Source organism: Schistocerca nitens, chromosome 5 (genome assembly GCF_023898315.1).
Source record: "Schistocerca nitens isolate TAMUIC-IGC-003100 chromosome 5, iqSchNite1.1, whole genome shotgun sequence".
NCBI lineage: Eukaryota > Metazoa > Arthropoda > Insecta > Orthoptera > Acrididae > Schistocerca > Schistocerca nitens.
In genome coordinates this window covers 26139642-26164311 of record NC_064618.1, presented here as the reverse complement: position 1 = coordinate 26164311, position 24670 = coordinate 26139642, and the positions used below count along the sequence as shown (strand labels likewise).

The 24670-nt window shown below is 44.9% G+C and overlaps 1 protein-coding gene across 1 annotated transcript in view; it reads right to left on the bottom strand.

Annotated features, from left to right (window-relative positions):
• The window catches only part of LOC126259531 (odorant receptor Or2-like), an 81313-nt gene that overhangs the window by 33454 nt on the left and 23189 nt on the right, over positions 1 to 24670 (bottom strand). The window contains exon 3 of the mRNA XM_049956397.1: positions 18105 to 18206. Within this exon, the coding sequence (XP_049812354.1) occupies positions 18105 to 18206 (102 nt within the window). The remainder of the gene's footprint in view (positions 1 to 18104; positions 18207 to 24670) is intronic.

Here is a 24670-nt window from a genome sequence, read left to right as displayed (position 1 = left end):
AAGGACGGAATGGGGTTTTCGGCGGACGACATAAGATGTCGGAGCAACATGGCTGCATGTTACTGAAGACTGAGTAACATGATGTTGCTAGAGTCTTTAAAAAGCTAGTACTTCGACACGACGGACGTGTTGCACACAAGGAAGTAACTACTGAATAACGATCTTCTCGCTGGCGTTGGAAGGTCCCGTCGACGTGTCTCTTTTCGTATTTGTAATTTAAATTTGCAAGACGGCAGGCCCTGCGACCAATTCATACACTTATTAAGAGCTAGAAAACCAGCCAATCGTGCATTTTTAAATCTGAATTTGCACACATGCAAATTTATGTCTTTTCACTACCGTATTACACTGTCGTGTAGAGTAGGTAATCGGGTGCTATGTACTGACCTGTACATGATGCGGTGTATAGTGAATGCGTATTCGAATTCTGTTCATTTCACGTTGGAGACGAGTGGGAACTTTTAGCCAGAGAGAGCAGAAGGTGGGGGGAACATCCAGTCACTGGAAATTGTGGACGGAGTCCCGTCCCGTAGACGGCGGCTTTCTCCTTTGCTCTCGGGTCTCAGGTGCCAGGGCGGCGGACGTTCGCTGTTTCTACGGTGGCTGGGGGCAGCTTTCGGGGAAGAACGTGCCAGCTCAGCGCCACGGCGTTTAAAGAGAAACGGTCAACGAGGTCCACAGGACAGCCGACAGCGCGACTACCTTCCTCTGCTGGCGCCCGTCACCGAAGAGCTTCCAAGAGGAGGCTGTGACGGACTGCCACGCTGCTATGTCAGCACGCGTCTGCAGTCGCCATCGGGAATTTGTGGGAAGGAGTGGTATCGGCGCCTCGGCTGACGGAGACTGGTGGTGGTAGTTTAGACGAATCTGTTGTGAGACCATACTTGGCGAAAGCCTTATTAATCGGTCTCGATTGGCCGAGTTCTGCTACAGCGATGTGGTCGCTCTCTGGACGCTGAGCGGAGAAGTATTTCAGGTGCCGTTGGTTGCTGGCTGCCGCAGGAGTTGGCTGCGTGCAGTGCCACCCTTGCTACTGATTAATTTCATTCGCAGTTTCACTTGTCCGGCCACCTGGACAAACACTTAAGAGGTCTTCCGCGCTCGTGCTCCGATCGGTGTCCGAGGCGGAGCCCATCTCTACGCAGCGGAGCCGACTACGAGCAGCAGCAGCCTTTCGCCGTACTGCCGGTAATACACGCATCTGCGGCCCGTAGGGTTTCGGATGATTTTTCAGCGGCCCAAAATTCGAACTGAGGTTTCTCAGCGGTTTCCCTCCTTTGGTGATATCGCGGTACTGCGTCCGATTACCCACTTGTTTATCGATATTACACTTTCCACCTGTTCTTTTCTCTCCCTCCTCATACGTAGAGAACTACACTAGATTCCATGCAGTGTCGTTTCTACAAGGTTCTTGCCAACACCTCTATCAGGCGAGGACGTTTGGTGTACGTTCGTATACACGATTGTTCTTTGTACAAATTCACGAGCAAATCTGTGTTCCATTTAAAGAAAATAAGTACTGACGCTTGGCGCCAGTGACTATAACCTGTTCCCTAGGTTAAAAGAACATTTGGCCGGAAAGCGATTCAGCTTTTAGTAAGTAGGATGTTTGGTTAGTTAGTTAGCTAGTCAGATGAGTTGTTTGGTAATTAAAAGTTGTGTGGCCTCATGACCACGAAACAAACAAAACTTATCCGAATGAATGAGATTTTCACTCTGCAGCGGAGTGTGCGCTGATATGAAACTTCCTGGCAGATTAAAACTGTGTGCCCGACCGAGACTCGAACTCGGGACCTTTGCCTTTCGCGGGCAAGTGCTCTACCAACTGAGCTACCGAAGCACGACTCACGCCCGGTACTCACAGCTTTACTTCTGCCAGTACCTCGTCTCCTACCTTCCAAACTTTACAGAAGCTCTCCTGCGAAACTTGCAGAACTAGCACTCCTGAAAGAAAGGATATTGCGGAGACATGGCTTAGCCACAGCCTGGGGGATGTTTCCAGAATGAGATTTTCACTCTGCAGCGGAGTGTGCGCTGATAATAGTTTCAAAACTTATCCGAATCTGCAAAAAAAATTAATATTTGGGAGAACATCTGTAAAAATATAATACCTCTCTCTCAAACCCAACCCTATGGAGAGAGAGGGAGAGTTTTAGTTCTAGCGAATCAAAATTTACGAATTAAATAAGTATTTTTTACTTATCCGTCACCATTTTCCACGCAAAAATGAGAACATGGATTATCTTGAATTACAGCGCCAACTATCAAGTATCAAAACAAATGTTTAAGACAAAATGTACGTAGTTTTTTATGTAGAATCTGATTCTGCAATAAAAAATGGGGGTTACCATTTCAAATTTTAAAGTTGGATCCCTCCCTACCTCCAAGGGTGGCGGGCTAATTTTAGCACCAGCAGCTGTTTCCCTCGAAATTAATCAACTTTGGATTCTACACATTTTTTCGTGTGAAGGTTATTTTTCGAGTTATTCTGGTTTGTCAACGTAAAATTTACACTCTGTATAAAAGACCAGATAATGTTAACCCCTGCATTGCAACAGTGCGGTGCAAAAAAGTCCCTCAATGGAGTAACAAACAGCAACTATATAAAACAATTGAGCAATAAGACGTAGAAGGAGTTGCGAATGTAGTAGAAAGACTAAAGAGAACAACATAGATGTGAAAACACTTGGCACTAAAGTTAATCACGCAGTCCTATAACTATAATAGATGCTTAACACAAGTGAAAAGAAGAGTAATAACAAAGCAAGCATATACGGTTAATATATTCCAACGATTCGACACGTCAGAGTAAATACATAGCTCCAATGCAAAATCTCCCGTACGCCACTTACAATTCTATGAAGCCTGAGGAATCAAGTAGGGAAACGGCTGGAAACAACAGAAATTTACATGCAGAGGCAACGGAGCAATCTAAATGAAAACAATAAAATATCTGGATGAACTACAAGGAACTAAGAATGCAAATGCGCAAAATAATGAGAGGTAGATGTAACTCTTTGATACAGCTTTAGACACAACATCCTCCTCAAAGATGTATTTAGGGGCACGTATGTTGCTGGAAGCTATGAGGGCGACAGAAGAAACTTCTTTCAGGACATTACTGCCACAACAAAACGCAGCAACAATACTGGGGACATCAGGAGAATACGAAACGACAGAGTAGGATCGCTGCTTGCTTTGGCTGGGTCTAACCTTTAGGAAATGAACGGATGAACATTTGAAAACTATCAAAAACCTGTTATGCTATTTGCTGTTCATAACTGATGAAGATAGAGTAGATCCACGCGTGGCTTCATTATGTATTCTGGAGCATTAAGTAGGTCTCTCCGTTGAGGATGCCCTCAGTTTTCCACAGGAGCCCTGCACTTTGTGCCGAGTTGTGACCCCAGACGCCGACAGGAATGCGTCCACGTCTGTCACTTTCCACGAGATACCTCTCGTTGAAGCACTCTTGCCACGGCCGGTACACCCAGTAATATCAAAACCGTTTGCCTGTTAAGAAAACTGCTCACAAATTCATTGATCTGACAAATTCAAGGTAAAGCAGGTGGAACCATAAAACAAGGGAAACCGACTTTATAAGAGTGTCCTGCACTACAATCAAATATTATCCAAAAGATCTGCATTTACGGTCTTCTTCTTCTTTTCTGGATTTCTCGCTCAGCGCCTGTTCTGTCTTCACTTTTCACTGCCGCTCCATTCTGGGCCTTTCTACGTCCCTGCTTCCTCTTGGCCGGTACACCGTGTCCAGACGTAGATTTCCGCAGGTCATGTTTCCGTAACGTTTCATTTCGTTCAGTCTTTTCATTAACGTTATAAATATGTAGTTCATTCCTAATATCAAAATTTTGTGGGAACAACATAGGCAAGTCAAGGATAAATGATTGGGTACCATAGGTAGGATGGAAATTGCTACACGAACGCCAGAGGTATTGGAAACAAAGAAATGAAGCTAAACCACAAATTAAGAGATAAATAAAGTGATTACATTTACTATACTATATACAATCAATCTATTGATATCTCACCTGAAATGGAACATTGACAACGGCAGAAAATATGAATCTGCTCCTGTCAAAGTCAATATATCCCCTTCCGCAAAAGCCATGTGGTTGATCTTCTGATGCACATTCAGGCCTTGCTTTACAGCATGCTTCGAAATATAAGCCCATTATCAAGTCTCCTTTTGACAGTTCTTGCACTTCCAGGAACTTGAGGAATATATCTCATTAGACGACAAATGAGAAATGAATTGGCGCTGTATTGTCGCACAGAGATCGGTCGTCCCCCTCACTGAATACAGGGCGTCCCGCACTACAGATGCGCAATGGTGAACGACGACAAAGCACAGGTCACAGGCCTCATACGCGGCCACCTTGAAGGAATGGTGGTGTGAGCTCGCACTTGTGAATCTTCTTCAATGTACCAACTTCTAGAAGACAGGCAATGATGACGCTGGACATGTCCGAGAGAACAGATACCATCTTCATTCGGATACCAGCCGCATTCGGACATGTCCGAAAGCACAGATACCATCTTCATATATATATAGTCAAGGTTCACGGGCCATTTGACATCTTCTTCTGTGCAGGTGCACAAACAGTGCCGGAACTCTTACGGGAATCGGCGGTAAAGCCGCGGGTAATGAGTATGATGGGCAGCGGCACTATGGCTTCATTCAGATACCATGCTCATTCGGATATGTCCGAAAGAACAGATACCATCTTCACATATATGAGTTTAATTTCATACACTTACCCAATTCGTACAAATATAGCTGGTGGAGATTTCAATCTACTCTCGATATGTTGGCGGAAATACAGGTTTAAATCCGGAAGAACGCATCATACATCATCCCAAATTGTGCTAAATGCACTCTCCAAAACTTATTTCGAGCGGTTAGTTCATGAGTCCACTCGAATAGTAAACGGTTATGAAAACACAATTGACCTCTTAGCCGCAAATAATGCTAAGCTAATAACGATCATCAAAACGGATACAGGGTTTAGTGGTCACAGGGTTGTCGTAGCGAGACTGAATAACGTTAAGGCTCAATTCTTGCAGAAATAAACAAAACATATACCTGTTCAAAAAAAGAACGGAGCTTTGTCTCGAAATCTGGCAGAAAATCCAAAGAGATTCTGGTCGTATGTAAAGTATGCTCACAGCAAGACACAATCAATGCCTTCTCTGTGGGATACGAATGGAAATACTGTTGATGTCAGTGCTCCTACAGCAGAGTTACTAAATACAGTCCTCCGAAATTCATTCACCAAAGAAGAGGAAGTAAATATTCTAGAATTCGCATCAAGTGAAAGTGATTAGCAAAACGTGAAGCCTGTAATTAAATTCCTAGTGCCCACTTCATCTGAGAAACACATTTATAGCTACAGCTTATAGCTCTGAGGAATTAGGAGATTGTCTGGGATTCATAATCAAAAACCATTCTCTCTAAAAAGTTCACTATATTCTGAAAGTCACAGACCAAAAAGAACCCACACAATCCAACTACCAGAGCAGTTCAGAGTCTAATGCGCTGATGCAACAAAATATGACATACGCAAACTGAAGATAGATCATTAAAGTCATTCCAGAATTAACACTTCACTCGAAAACGATTTCATGGTTACACGTATCCCGAGTAACCTATTACGGCATCCGAGGCTGTTTATAGCAATGCTATCGATGCGACGCGACTCCCGGCACAGGTGGTGCGCTAATCAGCATCTGGAGAGAACTGGGGCCTTCCTCTCTCGTGCAGCGTTCTTACATATAAAGCTGCGGTGCGGACGGCTAAGGGAACGCCTGATCAAATCCGCTCTCCCGACTAGCCGCTGGGCTAGTACTGCACCACTTTAAGTTATCGAATAAATCATTGTTTCCTTTGCTGATGGCCGATGAAGCTCTCAATTTAAATGTGCAATCAGCACACAGGTAAGTAATCATAATAAAAGTCTGACGTGGCTAAGTCAAATATTTTGGGCGAGAGAATTAATTTAATTACACTACACACAGTAGATGAGCTCTGAACTTGCTCTTTGGAGATACGCTATAGCTATAGCTTTATAGTTGTTCTGTTGAAACTTGTCACATCTTTATGATTATAGCGGATCTCCCTTCTACTTAAATTTAAACATCCTAGCTTTATTTATTCGCCTACTTAATCTATCTTGCTTCCTTAATTTTTAAGACAAAGAAAATCATGAATTTCAACTAAAATTTTCATTTGTGAGATCCAGAATACTGTTTCTACTAAATTATTATGCAAAAAGGAATCTAAATATAAATTTTTAAGTTTCTAGCTCTTTTCTGTTGCGCCAATGATTTTTACAGAAAAACGTCCAAATTTCGAAAATGGTTAAAGTTATTGAACTGATATTCAACACATATTGATTTAGTATTACTCCTGACATGCTAGAAACGTTTCAGGTTATTTACTTGATTTTTAAAGTATTGCGCAACATTTATGACGTCAGAGCTAGTTACAGCGGACTGGCTGGCACACAATGGAAAGACTGATGTGAATTTTATAAAGCGTGAGTATGCTGCTTCCCTACAGTACCTTACAAGCGGCTTGCAATCAAATCGTGTGCTTAAGGTATACCGCCTCTGTTATGTTACTGAATTCGTGATTTCCTGTCAGAGAGGCCATAGTTCATAGTAATCGAGTAACACAGAAGTGATTTCTGGCGTTCCCTATGGTAGTGTTATAGGTCCTCTGCTGTTCCTTATCTACTGAATATAGACGGTTTATGAGTTACTCTAATCTTGTTTGCAGATGAAGCTGTGGTTTATCGTCTACCAAAGTCATGAGAAGATCAAAACAAATTGGAGAACGATTTAGAAACGAAAATTGGCAATTGACGCTAAATAATGAAATGTGTGAGATCATGCATATGAGAGCTAAAAAGAATCCATTAAATTTCGGTTACACGATGAATCAATTAAATCAAAAGGCCGCAAGTTCAACTACATACCTAGGAATTATAATTACGAAAAACCTGGTATTGCAAAGATTGTTGCCAGCATCATATTTAAAGTATCGGGGAAGCAGGTTGCTAGCCTCACTTGCCCCGAGTCCCACTGAGTTTTACCCCTAACGGTAGAGGGACTAACCGGTGGATTTGGTAGTCTTTGCCGTATGAGCACAAAGGTGACCACAACTCAGAATATGTCCGAGATACCCAGCCTTATTCCAAAGTAACTGGTATCCCGACTGTCGGGACCACTTACTTGGCCACTCATACGTCGCCCGTGGTTCATGAACTAGGACATGACTACAGGAACCCACACCATGAACCACAGGAACCCACACCATGAACCAAAGAGCAGACAGAAAATGTTGTGTGGAAGGCGAAGCAAAGACTGCGTTTTATTGGCAGAATACTTAGAAAATGCCTACACCATGCTTGTCTGTCCTCTTTTGGGGTATTGCTGCACGCTGTGGGATCCTTATTATACAGGATTAACGGACTACATCGAGAAAGTTCAGAGAAGAGCAGCACATTTTGCACTATCGAGAAATAGTGGAGAGAGTGTCACTGACATAATACGGTATTTGAGATGGACATCATTAAGACAAAGTGGTTTCTCGTTGCGGCGGGATCTTTCCACGAAATTTCAATCAGGAAATTTCTCTTGCGAGTGCGAAAAATATTTTGTTGACGCCGACTTACATAGGGAGAAACGATGATCATAATAAAATAAGGGAAAGCAGAGCTCACACGGAAAGATATAGGTTTTCGTTTTTTTCCGGGCGTTGTTCGAGACTGGAGTAATAGAGAGTTACTGTGAAGGTGGTTCGATGAACCCCTTGCAGGCACTTGAGTGTGATTTGCAGAGCATGTGTGTAGGTATAGATACAGATGTAGATGCTAAATGGCGATAAGAAGGTGTTTACACGTCTTTTGACAGTGCAGCTTAAGAGGACTGCCCGTCATGTATCGCACGATCAGACGTGGCTAGGCGGGGCATGTAACATGCAGACGATGCTCTGCTCTTCCACAACGGGGTTGTGACCGCCCTCGCTCGAACTCAGCATTTTGTCGTGGCAGTGGCGACCTTTGACCTCAATCAGGCGTTTCATCAAGTCCCTCATTCTTTTCGTACGGCTGTCCTCCGTCACATGGGATATCCAGAAACTATTGCCTAGGTGGTCCGTATAATGAGGGGCTCACACAACCAATTCTGGTCGGGCGCTCGGTGCGACAAGGATGCCCGATCTGCACAGTCCACTGTGAGTCCCTCACCATTCCCCACTGCTCGACACACCTACTCCGGCCGCTCTGGCCTCTCCGGCGACGTTGTCGGGCTTCCCAGCGCCCTTCTGTCATATCGGACTCTTTTCTTCTGGAGCACAGCTACGTCTCTGCTCGTCTGCCAACTGTGCGCTTGTTGTCGACGAAAGCGGTCTACACTGAGATGCAAATGGCCTGTTCTCCCAGTGTGATAGAACTGAACTACTCGCACTGCAGGTCGCGCAGTTTATGGCGGGCGGTGAGTGCCCATTTTCTCGACACTGGTGCGCGCTCCACGTGGTGGCTCACCGTCAGAAGGAAACAACCAAATCGGTCTCTTCTGCGCAGAATTCACCTCGCCGCCTCCCTGCTTTGCGTCGCGTGCAGTATGATGGACACGGGCTGTCATCGCTCCGTCAGCAAAAGTCTCGCGCTTGCTCCAGCGAATTCTGGCCTTCCTCATACGTGCCACGCGTGATCGTAAATCGATGCGCGTGATTTTGTACCCGGATGACGTGTAGTACCCGCAGATGGAGACTCACTCTGTGAATTTTTTTCCGTGGCCTTGCAGTTCGATATTTTTTCCCACCGGCGAGAAGAGAGAGTATTCTCGATTTCTGAAGTTATGCGAAGGAACAAAATTGCGCTATTGATCGTTATACGAAATACAGGCAATACTTTTCCTTCGTTTGGAGTACTTTCAACGACCTGCCACGTAGCTGGAATGTCCCTGCAATAAGCAGTTCATCTGATACACCATTTTTGTCCCTATCATCCACAACGGTATTCCCCTTCATTTCGAGGACAAGTGCATGGATTTCCCCACGGCTACGCAGGTTGGAGTAAAAAAAAATCTTCTTCTGTGGTATATACCGGGTGATCAAAAAGTCAGTATAAATTTGAAATCTTAATAAACCAAGGAATAATGTAGATAGAGAGGTAAAAATTGACACACATGCTTGGAATGACATGGGGTTTTATTAGAACAAAAAAAGTTCACAAAATATCCGACAGATGGCGCTAGACAGAAAATCGTCAGTGACTGTTACCGTGACGGGTGAGAGGTTCACCGATATGTTACAGAATCGCATCATCCCCAGCCTGGCTGATAAACACCTGCTGAAACGTACGATGTTTATGCAGGATGGCGCTCCTCCCCATCTTGCTATACGCGTGAAAGATCTCTTGCGCGCGTCGTTTGGTGATGATCGTGTGCTCAGCCGCCACTTTCGTCATGCTTGGCCTCCCAGATCCCCAGCAGACCTCAGTCCGTGCGATTATTGGCTTTGGGGTTACCTGAAGTCGCAAGCGTATCGTGATCGACCGACATCTCTAGGGATGCTGAAAGACAACATCCGACGCCAATGCGTCACCATAACTCCGGACATGTTTTACAGTACTGTTCACAACATTATTCCTCGACTACAGCTATTGTTGAGGAATGATGGTGGACATATTGAGCATTTCCTGTAAAGAGCATCATCTTTGCTTTGTCTTACTTTGTTATGCTAATTATTGCTATTCTGATCAGATGAAGCGCCATCTGTCGGACAGTTTTTCAACTTTTGTATTTTTTTGCGTCTAATAAAGCCCCATGTCATTCCAAGCATGTGTGTCAATTTGTACCTCTCTATCTACATTATTCGGTGATTTATTCAGTTTTCAAATCACAGGATCGATGGATCGACTCCTGCGAATTTTTTTTTGTATTTTTTCAATGCTGGTCATTTTATTTGGTACACATTGTATCTGAAAGGTAGTACGATGGAGGGATGCGTGTATTTGCATGAACGTTTATTGAATTTCCAGTGTTGTTTCGCTGGTCGCAGGTTTTTATTGTAACAACACAAAGTAAGTGACTTTTATTTCTAGAAAAAACAACAAATAAAAAAAAAAGATCACGTGACTGCCTGTGAAACGAATGCTATCTTGGCTCGCGTCTCCATTCTCGCTTGATGCCATATTTCTATTAATTTTGCGACAGTGCTCCAGGCAGCCAGATCTAAAATCAACAAGGAAAGTTTATTTATTTTACTTGGAAACTACTAAGTTGCTATGCCTGTTGAGAGTGAAACGGGACAGGAAGTAAGGCAGATCATTTCCAAGTCCAGCGTAACGTTTTGCTAATACGTGCTAATATAGGCTTGTTCGTGTTACCGGTACGTCATGTTTTATTACAACAGACTTTCGATGTATCGTTTTCGGAGTAAGCAGCATTTCATTCGTATCAGCACAGTGCATAACGTGGTAGCATTTTCCATTGTTTTACTTCAGACAGAAATTAATCATCAGTAGACCATTCTCACACATTATCTAACATAGTCTGACAATGCTGGGGTAGTTTACCTATTCCATGCCTGCAGAATCCTACAGCATTTGAGTTAAAGATGTCATGAAACCAAGTTTGAAAGGTATTTTCTTGATGGTTTTCCGATAAGGAGCGAGGATGATAAATATTTTAACGTATAAGTCAGAAGAATACGTGTGTGTGGGATGACTTTTTAAACAAACTTCTGGATAGTTTTGTTTGTGAAATCAGCAGAGTGCAATATCTTATAGTAGCAACACGTGATGAGGTTTTGTAGCTTGTTTTTAAACATTGCGATCAAAACGTATGTTAGCTGTTGGCAGCGAATACCAGCTGCGACAGGCGCAGTCTGTGGAGGAGTTCGTAGTCTACAACACATTTTTTGAGGCACCGGATGCAAAATTTTATGTTCACACTGCCCTTTGCTCGAGTGTACGTATTTTGTCAGGGCTCAGTCATTAATGCCTTAAGAAGTTAAAATAAAGTCATCATAACTCATCATTAGTCACAACGTTGCAAGGAATTTTCAGTGAGCGAACTGATGGTGATCAAGGAAAAGTGTATCAATAGTCATCCCTTTGACTCCTAATGCTTTGAGTTCGAGCGTCCAGTACTCCTACTGCAGACTTGTGAATCTCGCCTATTGAATACAAATGTGGCACACGGTCGCAGTTCACCACATGTATCTGTTACCGACACTTACCGAATGTGGAAAATCATTTATGCCAGAATGATCTTTCTTAAAACAAGAAAAATATTTTCCGATGTGTTTTCCTAAAGTACTCACCCCACACACAACTGAAGGGTTCCGAGCAGTCTCTGTTGTCTTCACGCCTCTATTAAACCCATAGTGAATAGTATGTCTGAAATGTTACACACTTTTCCACAAACGACTCTATTTTACAACTCTTGAACAACGTTTTAAGTTTCAAGCGAGCACAATGCGATACGTAACTGCGAGATAAATCGTAGAACTGCAAATAAAAAAGCGCCGCGCCCAGTTAGCCTGGGTGGTCAGCGGTTATGTTGCGCGGCGGGTGGCTTACGGCCAGTGGCCGTCGGTGACTGGTGTCCGCTGCAGGGCGAGCGATGCACTGTCGAGCGCGGACTGTTGTCATCTCGAAGCGACCACAAGATGCCTGGCAGAATCGTTCCTGGAAGTTTTTGCTGTTACTGGCGTGCCGGATAGTGAAGCGAATTAATTTTGACCTTCCATTAGACAGAACTTCAGCAGACACTCCAAATACGGTTTACAGAAATGTGGTCTCGAGGGGTCTCATACCTTCAATTTTAGATCTACATTTTGCGACCTTTATCACTCTTTCTTAGTTAGTTACTGTTCTCATCAATTGGTCTGTGCTGACGTTACATTACACCCTTTCAAGTCCATCGTTGAATGCTTCGCTGAGGTTTTTATTACAGCAAGGAGGCAGCCCTCCGACCGTACAAAGTGGGCTACCGTGCCGGCAGTCCCTAGTTCAGATCTACAGTGGCTGGCGAACAATGGCAGCACTTCCGCCACACACTGCCGCTTCATGCAGTGTTGCCGGACAGTGCATATGGCCGGACTTACGAATTCTGAGAGGCGGCCCGTTATATTGCCCGGCGCCGTATTTTATGTCTAAAACCGTACGTTACGACAATCTATAGAAAATGCCTTTGCTAACAGATTGTTCGTCATGAAATGTTCCATTCGTCAGTGTGTCAATGACTAAATCGTGTTACCTCTGGAGGCGGATACTCTGAGAATCTGATATTTGATAATTTATTCATACCGACCAGGCTATTAAAAGGCGCATAACAGGACAAGAACCCCACAACAGTAATGCATAAAATAATGTAGAAAAGGCGTTTATGTAGTAGGAGACGATGATAATGTTGGTGCCTGCCACAGATGACATTGTTAATGACCAGTTTTGCAGATTCCAGGCGTTTCCTGAGCCTAGCCTTTCTCATCTACCAAGTAAGTGAGGGCCTCAGAAAGTAAGTTACATGTCGTTATTATAGGCCAAGCAACTTTTACTGAATGCTGCACTACACTTACAGTAACAAATGTGCACGACATAATTCTTCAACATAGTCAGCAAGACTCTGCAAACAACCGTCAGACTGCTACACCAGTTGTTCTGTTCTTCGTTGACAGAAATTCGCTACTCGGTCACAGCGCCATTCAAGTACATTTCTGCGGATATCCTCAGCGTTGGAAGATCTCCTTCTCCATAGATGTCCTTTAGCTTGCCGAAAAGATGGAAGTAGCACGATACGAGGTGTGCGCTCTCTGATCAGCCTCATCGACGTCTGTAAGGTCAGACTGTTGCCCCTATCGACTACGGCTGCACGCAGCGTTCCACTTGGTCCACCACGGCCAGAATTTCGCGGGCAGTCAATCTGCTGCAGTTTAGATACTCTGCCGACGAGAATCGTGCCGTCCCACGTACTTCAGCTTCAGAGCACGCCCTCTTTCAGTCGCACACTGCGGTGCACCTGATACCCACACTGCAGCAGAACTCGGGTCCGCAGGAAACGCAGAACGGCACCCTGCTGTCCCCTGACAATGCGCCACCCTCGCAGTGCAGAGAGAGATCTTAGCGTGGGACGACAGGCTGGAAAGCGGCGAGCCATCTGGACTGTCACTTTTCACAATAATCAGTTTCGTAATGAGATGAGAAAGGAACAGAGTACATAGGCGCTGATACGAGATCAATTAAACGAAAGATTTATTTGCACTACAGTGGTTGGTCAAACTCATTTTAATTTTTCTAATTCAACCTCCAAATAACTTCTTCTGAATTTGGAAGCGAGCCACGAGCTTCGTGTCGGCACTGAGGACGAGCTAACGGTACGGGTTCGGACGGTTGGGACAAAGCGACCAACGAGTGAGTACCTCGGGATCGAGAAACAGCTTTTGCTTCACGCTGCAAAACCACAGTACACCTGACGCAAGGCATCCACGGCGTGCCAAAGTCGCTCCTGTGATTCACTCTGCCGTCTGTCGGAATTCTTCCGCAAACGGCCAATACAGAGTCCGGATTTGGGAAATTCTGGGAGTGTGAGGAAGTAGCCTCTCGTCCAGGCTTCAGCTTTCTGGTAGACGGCCTAGCGAGGCTAGTTTATACACTGAAGTGCCAACAAACTGATATACGCATACGTAATCAAAAACAGAGATGTGTACAGGCAGAAGACAGCGCTACGATCGACACAGCCTATATAAGACAAATAGTGTCTGGCGCAGTTTTTAGATCGGTTACTGCTGCTACAATGACAGGTTACCAACATTTAAGTGAGTTTGAACGTGGTGTTACAAGCGCCGCACGAGCAATGGCACACAGCATTTCCGAGGTAACAATAAAATGGGCATTTCTCCCGTGCGACAATTTCACCAGTGTACCCTGAATATCAGGAATCCAGTAAAACATCAAATCCTCGACATCGCTGAGACCGGAAAAAGATCCTGCAAGAACAGTACCATCGTTCAACGTGACACCGACATTGGACTGTTGATGACTGGTAACATGTTGCCTGATCGGACGAGTCTCAATTTCAAATTGTATCGAGCGGATGGACGTGTACGAGTATGGAGACAACCTCATGAATCCATGGACCCTGCATGTCAGCAAGGGGCTGTTCAAGCTGGTGGAGGCTCTGTAATGGTGCGGGGCGTGTGCATTTGGAGTGACATGGGACCCTGATAGTCTACATACGACTCTGGACAGGTGATACGTACGTAAGCATCCTGTCTGAACACCTGCATCCATTCATGTCCATTGTGCATTCCAACTGACTTGGACAATTTTAGCAGGACAATTGAAACGTCTCTGTGAACTCGTTTCATAAGACGCTTGTCGAATTCGGTACAACTTATTCACTTTACTACCTGATTTTAGTTCAATTCATGAACTCACCCAGAGAGATTGAGAAATAAAGCCTATTGAATATTATATGGGTGTTTTAATGTGGGGTTTCGGTTTTGTTTTGTGGCAAACGCTGAGTTGGCCATCGTCTGCTGGGAGCGGACGATGTTGTTTCTCGTTCGAAGGAGAGCACAGGATGACCAACTTAGGTTTCCAATACCTGAACAGAGAGGTTTATCCATCTTAGTCTAAGGCTGTGCCGAAGGCTGTTTTTGTGTGTGAGGTTGGTGACGGAGAGCTACCCCTCCGGTAGCTTCCGCTGCACGGGGAGCTAGGTAATCTCGAAAGAGAAAGCGGCACTCTTCGGTGAACGCTTGGCGAGTACGGATCGTAGCTCTTAAGGGGGCTTTCAGGTGATAGGAAGCAGGTTGAGTCAGGACTTGATTAAGTTTAACTGTTGAAATACTTGAGAACTTCAGCTTAACTGAAGCGTGTGAAGCGAGTTATTTTTCCGAATGTGCCATAATTATAGTGCTTTAAATAGGCAATTTTTCGGTGTTTGTGTTAAAAGTGTGGAAGTTGCTTTTGTCTTTGTGTGGCGATTTTGTGCCACGTGTTTGGTAATCAGTGACCCTTCTGGTCCACCACGATAGCGCAATACGCTTTATCTTAACAGTTTGCTTGTTTAATGAGCTATAATTTCTGCAAGAATATCTGTTCTTTCGTACGCTTTCTGCAAAGCAGCACAACAGTTTGATTCAGAATTGACTACGTGCTCTAGTTCTGCCGTTTGCAAGCAGCAGACACAGTTAGTAAGTTGAATAATTATGGCACAGCCTCGTGCATTGGTTAAACCTCTGTCCAGAATAGTGCATGCGTGGAATCGTAATGCGAATCTCACTGAGATATTTTTATGGTATGAATGCAAAGGAGATGATAGTATCATTGTCTCCCACCCCCTCTCTCTGTGTTTCTTCTTGCTGTAGTTAAATTGTGCTCTGTTACATTCTCACGTAATTCCTACTTAAGTATTTCTAGTCAGGCACCAGTTATGTGTAGTTAGGATGTGCAACCAAATACTTAGATAAAATAAATAATCTACGTGAAAGATAAATTCTGTGGTGTTGATCCTACCCAGTTAGTCCGATTTGCAATCCTGAATTAATCAAGTTGCTTCATGCACGACATGGAGTGCTATTTATCTGGCTAAAAGAAATTTGCATACTTGTAATTAAATTATTGATGTAATTAAACTAATAATTTTCCATCTCCGTTTTTTTTCTAAATGGTTAGGAAGGGCTTGGGCTGGTGACGACCCTGAATTACTGAATTTTTATCATTATTTTTGTGAGAGAAGCAGCTAGAAATGCGAGAGAACGTAGATCGCTCGATGAGAAACGTCGTAAAGAGTAATACGTTACACAATGCGACACGCCCACACGCCTGAATGGCTACAGAGTGTCTCCAGGAACACTCTTCTGAGTGTAAACACTTCCGCTGGCTACCACACTCCCCACACATGAACACTATAGAGCATATCTGGGATGCCTTGCACTCGCTGTTCAGCAGAGATCTCCAGCTGTCGTGCTCTCGCAGATTTATGGACAGCCCTGGAGGATTCATGGTGTCAGTTCCCTCCAGCACTACTTCACACATTAATCGAGTCCATTCCACGTCGTGTTGCGGCACTTCTGCGTGCTCGCGGGGGCCCTACACGATATTAGGCAGGTGTACCAGTTCAAAATGGTTCGAATGGCTCTAAGCACTGTGGGACTTAACATCTGGGGTCATCAGTCCCCTAGGACTAGAAGTACTTAAACCTAACTAACCTAAGGACATCACACACAGCCATGCCCGAGGCAGGATTCGAACCTGCGACCGTAGCAGCAGCGCGGTTCCGGGCTGAAGTGCCTAGAACCGCTCGACCACAGCGGCCGGCTGGTGTACCAGTTTCTTCGGCTCTTCAGTGTATAACAGAAGGCACCAATCGATCACTTGCTCTGCGACGCCAGATGGATTTACCAGATTTGTTTAACGTAGGCTTGGCTATCGCGACTCTTGGTGGAAGTAACGGGAAGACAGGTAGAGAAGAAGCTATGAACACCGCTGGATCACTGGCCGCCGTGCAGTGCACATCTTCGTGAGGAGCTCATCACGTGCAGCACTGGCTGCGCTACCGACGGCACAGCACGTAGCAGGTCATCGCGAGTGCTGCGCTCGTCCACACCCAGTCCCCTGCACACTGCAGACTTCACATTCCAGCCACTATCACTGTGAGCACGAATGCAGCATCGGCGCGTTAGGGAAACCCGCTTATTGGAATCGTGTCAGTGGCTAGAGTGCGAGTCTGCTGCCTATCAGTGCACGCTAACATCTGTCGCTCTCTTTTCTCTCATGCACATGTTCATCAGCACTGGGTTTTTAAGGTTGTGTCTGCATTATGACCAGGTCTGATTGACTTAACAATACCAACACACAAGCCCGATTTCACAATCTGTAACCTATTTTCTGAAGTTTTTAGTTAATATATGTCGTATGAAGTGACTGTGTGTGTGTGTGTGTGTGTGTGTGTGTTTGTGTGTGTGAATCCAAAGAGACCAAACTGCTGAGGTCATCGGTCCCTAGACTTACACGCTTCTTAAACTAACTTATGCTAAGAACAACACACACACCATGCCCGAGGGAGGACTGAAATGTCCGGCGGGAGGGGCCGCGCAATCCGTGACATGCCGCCTCAAACCGCGCGGCCTCTCCGCGCGGCATAGATTGAGGAAGATAAGTGCTTGCTACAATACGCAAAACAAAGAATGGATCGGCTCGTAATCCGCACTGAAGAGTTTTAGTTCATTACTTTTTGCTACTGGCCTCGGATTACTGTGCGGCTGGTCCCGGCGGGGGTTCGTGTCCTCCCTTGGGTTCAAATGGTTCAAATGGCTCTCAGCAATATGGGACTTAACATCTGTGGTCATCAGTCCCCTAGAACTTAGAACTACTTAAACCTAACTAACCTAAGGACATCACACACATCCATGCCCGAGGCAGGATTCGAACCTGCGACCGTAGCCTCCCTTGGGCATGGGTGTGTGTGTTTGTCCTTAGGACAATTTAGGTTAAGCAGTGTCTAAGCTTAGGGACTGATGACCTTAGCAGTTACGTCCCATAAGATTTCACACACATTTGAATAATTTTGTTTGACCTCAGATTCAAAAAATGGCTCTGAGCACTATGGGACTCAACTGCTGTGGTCATAAGTCCCCTAGAACTTAGAACTACTTAAACCTAACTAACCTAAGGACAGCACACAACACCCAGCCATCACGAGGCAGAGAAAATCCCTGACCCCGCCGGGAATCGAACCCGGGAACCCGGGCGTGGGAAGCGAGAACGCTACCGCACGACCACGAGATGCGGGCCTCAGATTCCTTTACCTATTCGTACATTGTAACATTGGGAGCTTATCATCCCAGCTGTAGCCCACGTGTTGGACCACTGAGCACTGGTCTGGCGTACCAGCCCATCGGGGAGGAAACTGAATACGAGCACACAGAGTGAGGCTTACACTGTGTGCAGACAACTGGCGCACTCATAACCTCACCCCTTTGACGACGATTACACTGCTGAGCCATTGGCGGCGTCTAGCCACAGAGACAAGTTTCAGAACATGCTCTTAACATAGTGTAGGCCTACCTGCTGCGTGATGAAGTCAGCCGTCCAGCAGTAGAAGTAGAGCTGAGCCGTGTAGAAGGGCAGCATCAGCGCGTACTGCAGGGCCGTCAGCGCGTCCTTAATCTGCAACGACAAACACTTCGGACATCAGCCAGGAAGGAGCGCGTCGCATGGTCGACGTAACACGGGGACCACATGTTTACCAGGACATACCATCAAATGAAGCTGCAGCATAACTGGCTATTGTTGCTGGCCTGCAGTGGTCTGCATGAAGGACCGGTTGAAACAACTCTGCGCTCACCGTCCCGCACATCTTTACAGCACGCACGGACTGATACGAGGGCAGTTCAATAAGTAATGCAACACATTTTTTTTCTCGGCCAATTTTGGTTGAAAAAACCGGAAATTTCTTGTGGAATATTTTCAAACATTCCCGCTTCGTCTCGTATAGTTTCATTGACTTACGACAGGTGGCAGCGCTGTACGGAGCTGTTAAAATGGCGTCTGTAACGGATGTGCGTTGCAAACAACGGGCAGTGATCGAGTTTATTTTGGCGGAAAACCAGGGCATCTCAGATATTCATAGGCGCTTGCAGAATGTCTACGGTGATCTGGCAGTGGACAAAAGCACGGTGAGTCGTTAGGCAAAGCGTGTGTCATCATCGCCGCAAGGTCAAGCAAGACTGTCTGATCTCCCGCGTGCGGGCCGGCCGTGCACAGCTGTGACTCCTGCAATGGCGGAGCGTGCGAACACACTCGTTCGAGATGATCGACGGATCACCATCAAACAACTCAGTGCTCAACATGACATCTCTGTTGGTAGTGCTGTCACAATTGTTCACCAGTTGGGATATTCAAAGGTTTGTTCCCGCTGGGTCCCTCGTTGTCTAACCGAACACCATAAAGAGCAAAGGAGAACCATCTGTGCGGAATTGCTTGCTCGTCATGTGGCTGAGGGTGACAATTTCTTGTCAAAGATTGTTACAGGCGATGAAACATGGGTTCATCACTTCGAACCTGAAACAAAACGGCAATCAATGGAGTGGCGCCACACCCACTCCCCTACCAAGAAAAAATTTAAAGCCATACCCTCAGCCGGTAAAGTCATGGTTACAGTCTTCTGGGACACTGACGGGGTTATTCTGTTCGATGTCCTTCCCCATGGTCAAACGATCAACTCTGAAGTGTATTGTGCTACTCTTCAGAAATTGAAGAAACGACTTCAGCGTGTTCGTAGGCACAAAAATCTGAACGAACTTCTCCTTCTTCATGACAACGCAAGACCTCACACAAGTCTTCGCACCCGAGAGGAGCTCACAAAACTTCAGTGGACTGTTCTTCCTCATGCACCCTACAGCCCCGATCTCGCACCGCCGGATTTCCATATGTTTGGCCCAATGAAGGACGCAATCCGTGGGAGGCACTACGCGGATGATGAAGAAGTTATTGATGCAGTACGATATTGGCTCCGACATCGACCAGTGGAATGGTACCGTGCAGGCATACAGGCCCTCATTTCAAGGTGGCGTAAGGCCGTAGCATTGAATGGAGATTACGTTGAAAAATAGTGTTGTGTAGCTAAAAGATTGGGGAATAACCTGATGTATTTCAATGCTGAATAAAACAACCCCTGTTTCAGAAAAAAATGTGTTGCATTACTTATTGAACTGCCCTCGTACTTTTGGGGCTCTTTATTGCCGATCTGTGTGGGACACGTATCGCTGATCGCTCGGGTGTGCTAACTTCTCTGAGGTGTGACTTGCGCTCCGCAGTCCGTGTACTACCTGGGACCAGAGCTCTGGTCTCAGTGTGTGGAACTGCGACGTGCCTCCAGGCTCCTGGCGTGTGCGTACTGTAGTCCGCCATTTCGTAGGCAGGGAGAATAATGTTTTGATGGGGCTGTAAGTGATTAAGGATTATTTACCCATTCCAGATCACAAAAACTTGTGTCGCGGAGTGTAACGACGGCTGAAGCAGAGATTGTCAGGTCAACACGAGATCGCAGTGCCTAATTTAAATTTGCTTACTCTACGTAAGCTACGAATTTTACAAATTGTCCAGTGGATTTGTCCCTCCAAATGGTAACAGAGAATTTAGTGCTATAGATGTATTTCGTTGGCTTTGTATCTATAGTCTGCATTCACTGCAGGTAACTGACAAGTATATACGATGCTGTTCCCGAAATACATTAACTGTCAGCTTGCACACGTATTCTATGTACACGTCAGCGAAAGATCTTGCAAAGAACCCGCGGAAATTCTGGCCATTAAGCGGGCCGAAGGCAATAGAAAACAACGAAAGGAAAGATGAAATTCCAGATTTCGCGTTTAAGGAATCGTCGTCGTAGGAGTATCGTAGAAACGTACCGTCGTTCGATCGCCGCTCAGACGACCGTACAGAAGACGCAGCAAAAGGGATCCCTCTCGTTGAGGGTCAGCTGAAAGAGATGAAAACAAATCAGTCGCCAGGTTCAGATGGAATCCCGACCCCGTTTGACAGACCCTTTACTTAGCTCGCTTTCATTGTATTTACCGCCAATCTCTCGCCATGCGCAAAGCCCCTAGGGACTGGATAAAAGTGCAGGTGATTTCTTTATGTTATAAGAAGGATGAGAGAATGGACCCGCAAAATTATAGACCAATATTCTAAACATAGATTTGCCACAGAACTCTTTAAAATATTGTAATACGGATATAATAAATTTCGTTGAGAGAGAAAGGATTCTGTCCACAAATGAGCGCGGATTTGGAAAAAAATCACTCTTGCAAAACTCAGCTTGCCCTTATCTCACATGATGTCCTGAGAACTACGGATGAAGCACAATAGGCATATTCCGCATTCGAAGCATTTCACACGGTGTCCTAGTGCTGGCTCGTGACGAAGGTACGATCATCTGGATATCTGACGCAGTATGTTGTCCTCGACAGCGAGTGTTCATCAGGGACAATGGCACCGCCAGCAGTGCTCCACGGCAGTGTGACAGCACCGCTCTTGGTGTGTGTATACATCAGTAATCTGACGTATAGGCTGAGCAGCAGTTTGCGACGGTTTGCCGGTTATGCTGTACCACACCGAACAATATCATCGTTGAGTGACTGGCACGTCTATTGTATGATCTTTTGAAACGCTTACTATTGTTACGGTTTCATCTTCTTTGTTATTTCCGTTTTTGTGGTTTATTTAATTTTTACAATTTATTTCACAATTACTATTTTCAGAGGTCTACCTGCCAGTTTCTCCAGTCGTGGCATTCCCCAATTTCATTACGCTGCAGCTACGTAAGTCAATTTCGGTTATTTCCCGAGATGAATCCCCTGGCCTGCTTTAGATCCTGCACGGTGCTCACACACCAGTGAAAACTATTACAGTTGAGGAGGACAGTGAGCGATTTATAAGGTGTTAAGTAGTGCAAAATGGTGTCAATGTAAAAATAAGACAGTAATACAGGTCCTAGTACAGGATGAGTTGGAGAGAGTTTCTATTCGATGTGATGAATGGTAGCATTGCTGTAAATGTAGAAAAATGTAAGTTAATGCATATGAGTAAAAAAAACTATCGTGTCATTAGTAGTGTTCTGTTGGATTCGCCCGTATCGATTACATACCTTGGTTTAACGTTGCACAGCAGTATGAAATGTAACGAGTGTCAAAGGACGGTGGTAGGGAGAGCGAATATTCGACTTTGGTTTACTGCGAGAATTTTACGAAAGTGTAACTCGTGTGTAAAGCAGACAGCGTACACAGTACTAGTACGACCCGTTCTTGAATACTGCTCGAGTGTTTGGGATACCCATCAGGTCGGCTTAAATCAAGACATCGAAGCAGTTCAGAGGCGGGCTGTTACACTCGTTACCTGTAAGTTCAACCAGCACGAGAAAATCCCTGAAGGTAGAAATACTGTTCAGAAAACTCAGAGAGCCGGAATTTGCTCCTGACTGCGAAACTATTCTATTGCCACCGACGCGCTTTTTACGTAAGGATCGCAAAGACAAGATAAGCGAAGTTAGGACTCGCAAGGAGTCATATAGACACTCGTTTTTTCCCCTCGCTCCGTTTGCGAGTGGAATAGGAAAGGAAACGCCTAGTAGTGGTAAAAGGTACCTTTCGTCTTACACCATAGTCTGGCTTTCGGATTATGTACGCAGGTGTAGTAGCTATCTGCGTTGTCAAAGTAGAGCATATGTAGCAGTCATACGTGCAGATAATTTCCCTGAAAAGTCCACACTTAATGCCTTGTTGAAGGAAGTACAGGATGTTGGTGAAGGAAATACAGGGTGTTCCAAAATTATATATACACTCTTTGAAACGATAAATCTCTTTAAGTAAATAGAAATGAAAAGTTTTTGTTGTTACCTAAGAAGGTACATACTGAAATTTGCGACCCTCCACCGTAGTGGATCGCCGACAACTATTTACAAAAGAGTGGAGTGGCGACTGTGTTGTTCCTAATGGAGCAGCACCGCACCGTCTCTCAGCTTACTCTGTCCAGCCACACTGGACTCGCATTCGGGAGGATGACGGTTCGAATAAGCGTCAGATCATCCAGATTTACGTTTTTAATGATTTCCCAAAGCACTGCAGGCAAATACTATGACGGTTCCTTTGAGGAGGGTACGGCCGATTTCCTTTCCCATCATGTCGTAACCCGAACTGTGCTCCGTTTCTGATGGCCGCGCTGTCAAGGAGACGTTAAGCTCTAGTCGTCCTTCCTTTCAGACAATCCAGCGCACGCTGTGTCCTAGGCAGAACACGAAGATAGAAGCCTAAAGTAGTCAAATCCGTCGATCGGGATGGGTACTCGGCGGCACTCCCCCTTCTTCCTACGTATCTCGAAGCAATGTGCAACTGAGAAATGTCGTGACTCCAGTGATCCTGTAGAACATAGTAATATTCATATTCAAAAATGTCTGTAAGATCAGGAGTTTATCATGTGCAGGATTTCTGGATGAGAGTCACCTGTGACAGTCCCGTCAAAGTTGTACGACCAAATTAACCCTCCAGTCGAAAGACAACGTCAGTGGTCTACCCCCGGTACACTAACATGCCTTTATTCAGTTACACATAGAGTTTCGGAAGCCAAGCGATTGTGCCGATTGATGATGTTCCATTATGTTCGAAAGTCGTTTCATCCTACCACAGAATTAGCCTAGATGCTGGATACTTTGGTCGTCTTCACATGCTGATCAACCGCTTACAAAAGTCAGTTCGCACGTCGGTATCACTCTCGCTGAGAGTATGGAGAAGTGTCGAAATGTGAACGTTCGTTTTGCTGATCCCAGTTTCAAAAAGCTTTTCGTGATAGCGTGTACGCCTGATTCGCTGTATCAAAACTTCCATTTTCTGCTGAAGGCCTCTCTTTTCCGCTTGCCTGTTCCACACATCGTACACCGTTCCATCTACTTCAAACTTATCTGAGATTCATGTAATTGTTATCCGTGAAGGTGGAGCTGTTGCAAATTCTACTCTAGCGTCGCCGAACCTCACTCTCTGTTTTCTAGTAACATTTAAGCACCTATATCCGTTCTTAAAACGATAATAGAATGTTTATTTACATTTCTGCAACAAATGGAAACTTTGCTTACCTTTTCATTGTATTCTGAATTATTACCCACAAAAATATTTCTGACTGCCTTAATTATAATGAGATTCTCTTTCAGACACAATCTTCTGGGTAGCAGGTGTCTCTATGACACTAAATCGCGACATAATAGGCAATGCATCATTTCAGATATCAAGTATGTAAAATTGCGTTTCCTTTTAGACTGGGGAATAGCTGCCCTTGCACATTTTAATAGCAGTTTACACTTAATAAATACTTCCTAGTGAGCAATACGTATGAGACAGGCGAAATACCCTCGGACTTCAAGAAGAATATAATAATTCCAATCCCAAAGAAAGCAGGTGTTGACAGATGTGAAAATTACCGAACTACCAGTTTAATAAGCCACGGCTGCAAAATACTAACACGAATTCTTTACAGGCGAATGGAAAAAGCCGACCTCAGGGAAGATCAGTTTGGATTCAGTAGAAATGTTGGACCACGTGAGGCAATACTTACCCTACAACTTACCTTAGAAAATAGATTAAGGAAAGGCAAACCTACGTTTCTAGCATTTGTAGACTTAGATAAAGCCTTTAACAATGTAGACTGGAATACTCTCTTCCAAATTCTGAAGGTGGCAGGGGTAAAATACAGGGACCGAAAGGCTATTTACAATTTGTACAGCAACCAGATGGCAGTTATAAGGGTCGAGGGACATGAAGCGGAAGCAGTAGATGGGAACGGAGGGAGACAGGGTTGTAGCCTATCCCCGATGTTATTCAGTCTGCATTTTGAGCTAGGAGTACAGGAAACGAACGAAAAATTCTGAGTAGGAATTAAAATCCATGGAGAAGAAATAAAAACTTTGAGATTCGCCGATGACATTGTAATTCTATCAGAGACAGCAAAGGACCTGGAAGAGCAGTTGAACGGAATGGACAGTATCTTGAAAGGAGGATATAAGATGAACATCAACAAAAGCAAAACGAGGATAATAGAATGTAGTCGAATTAAATCGGCTGATGCTGTGGGAATTAGATTAGGAA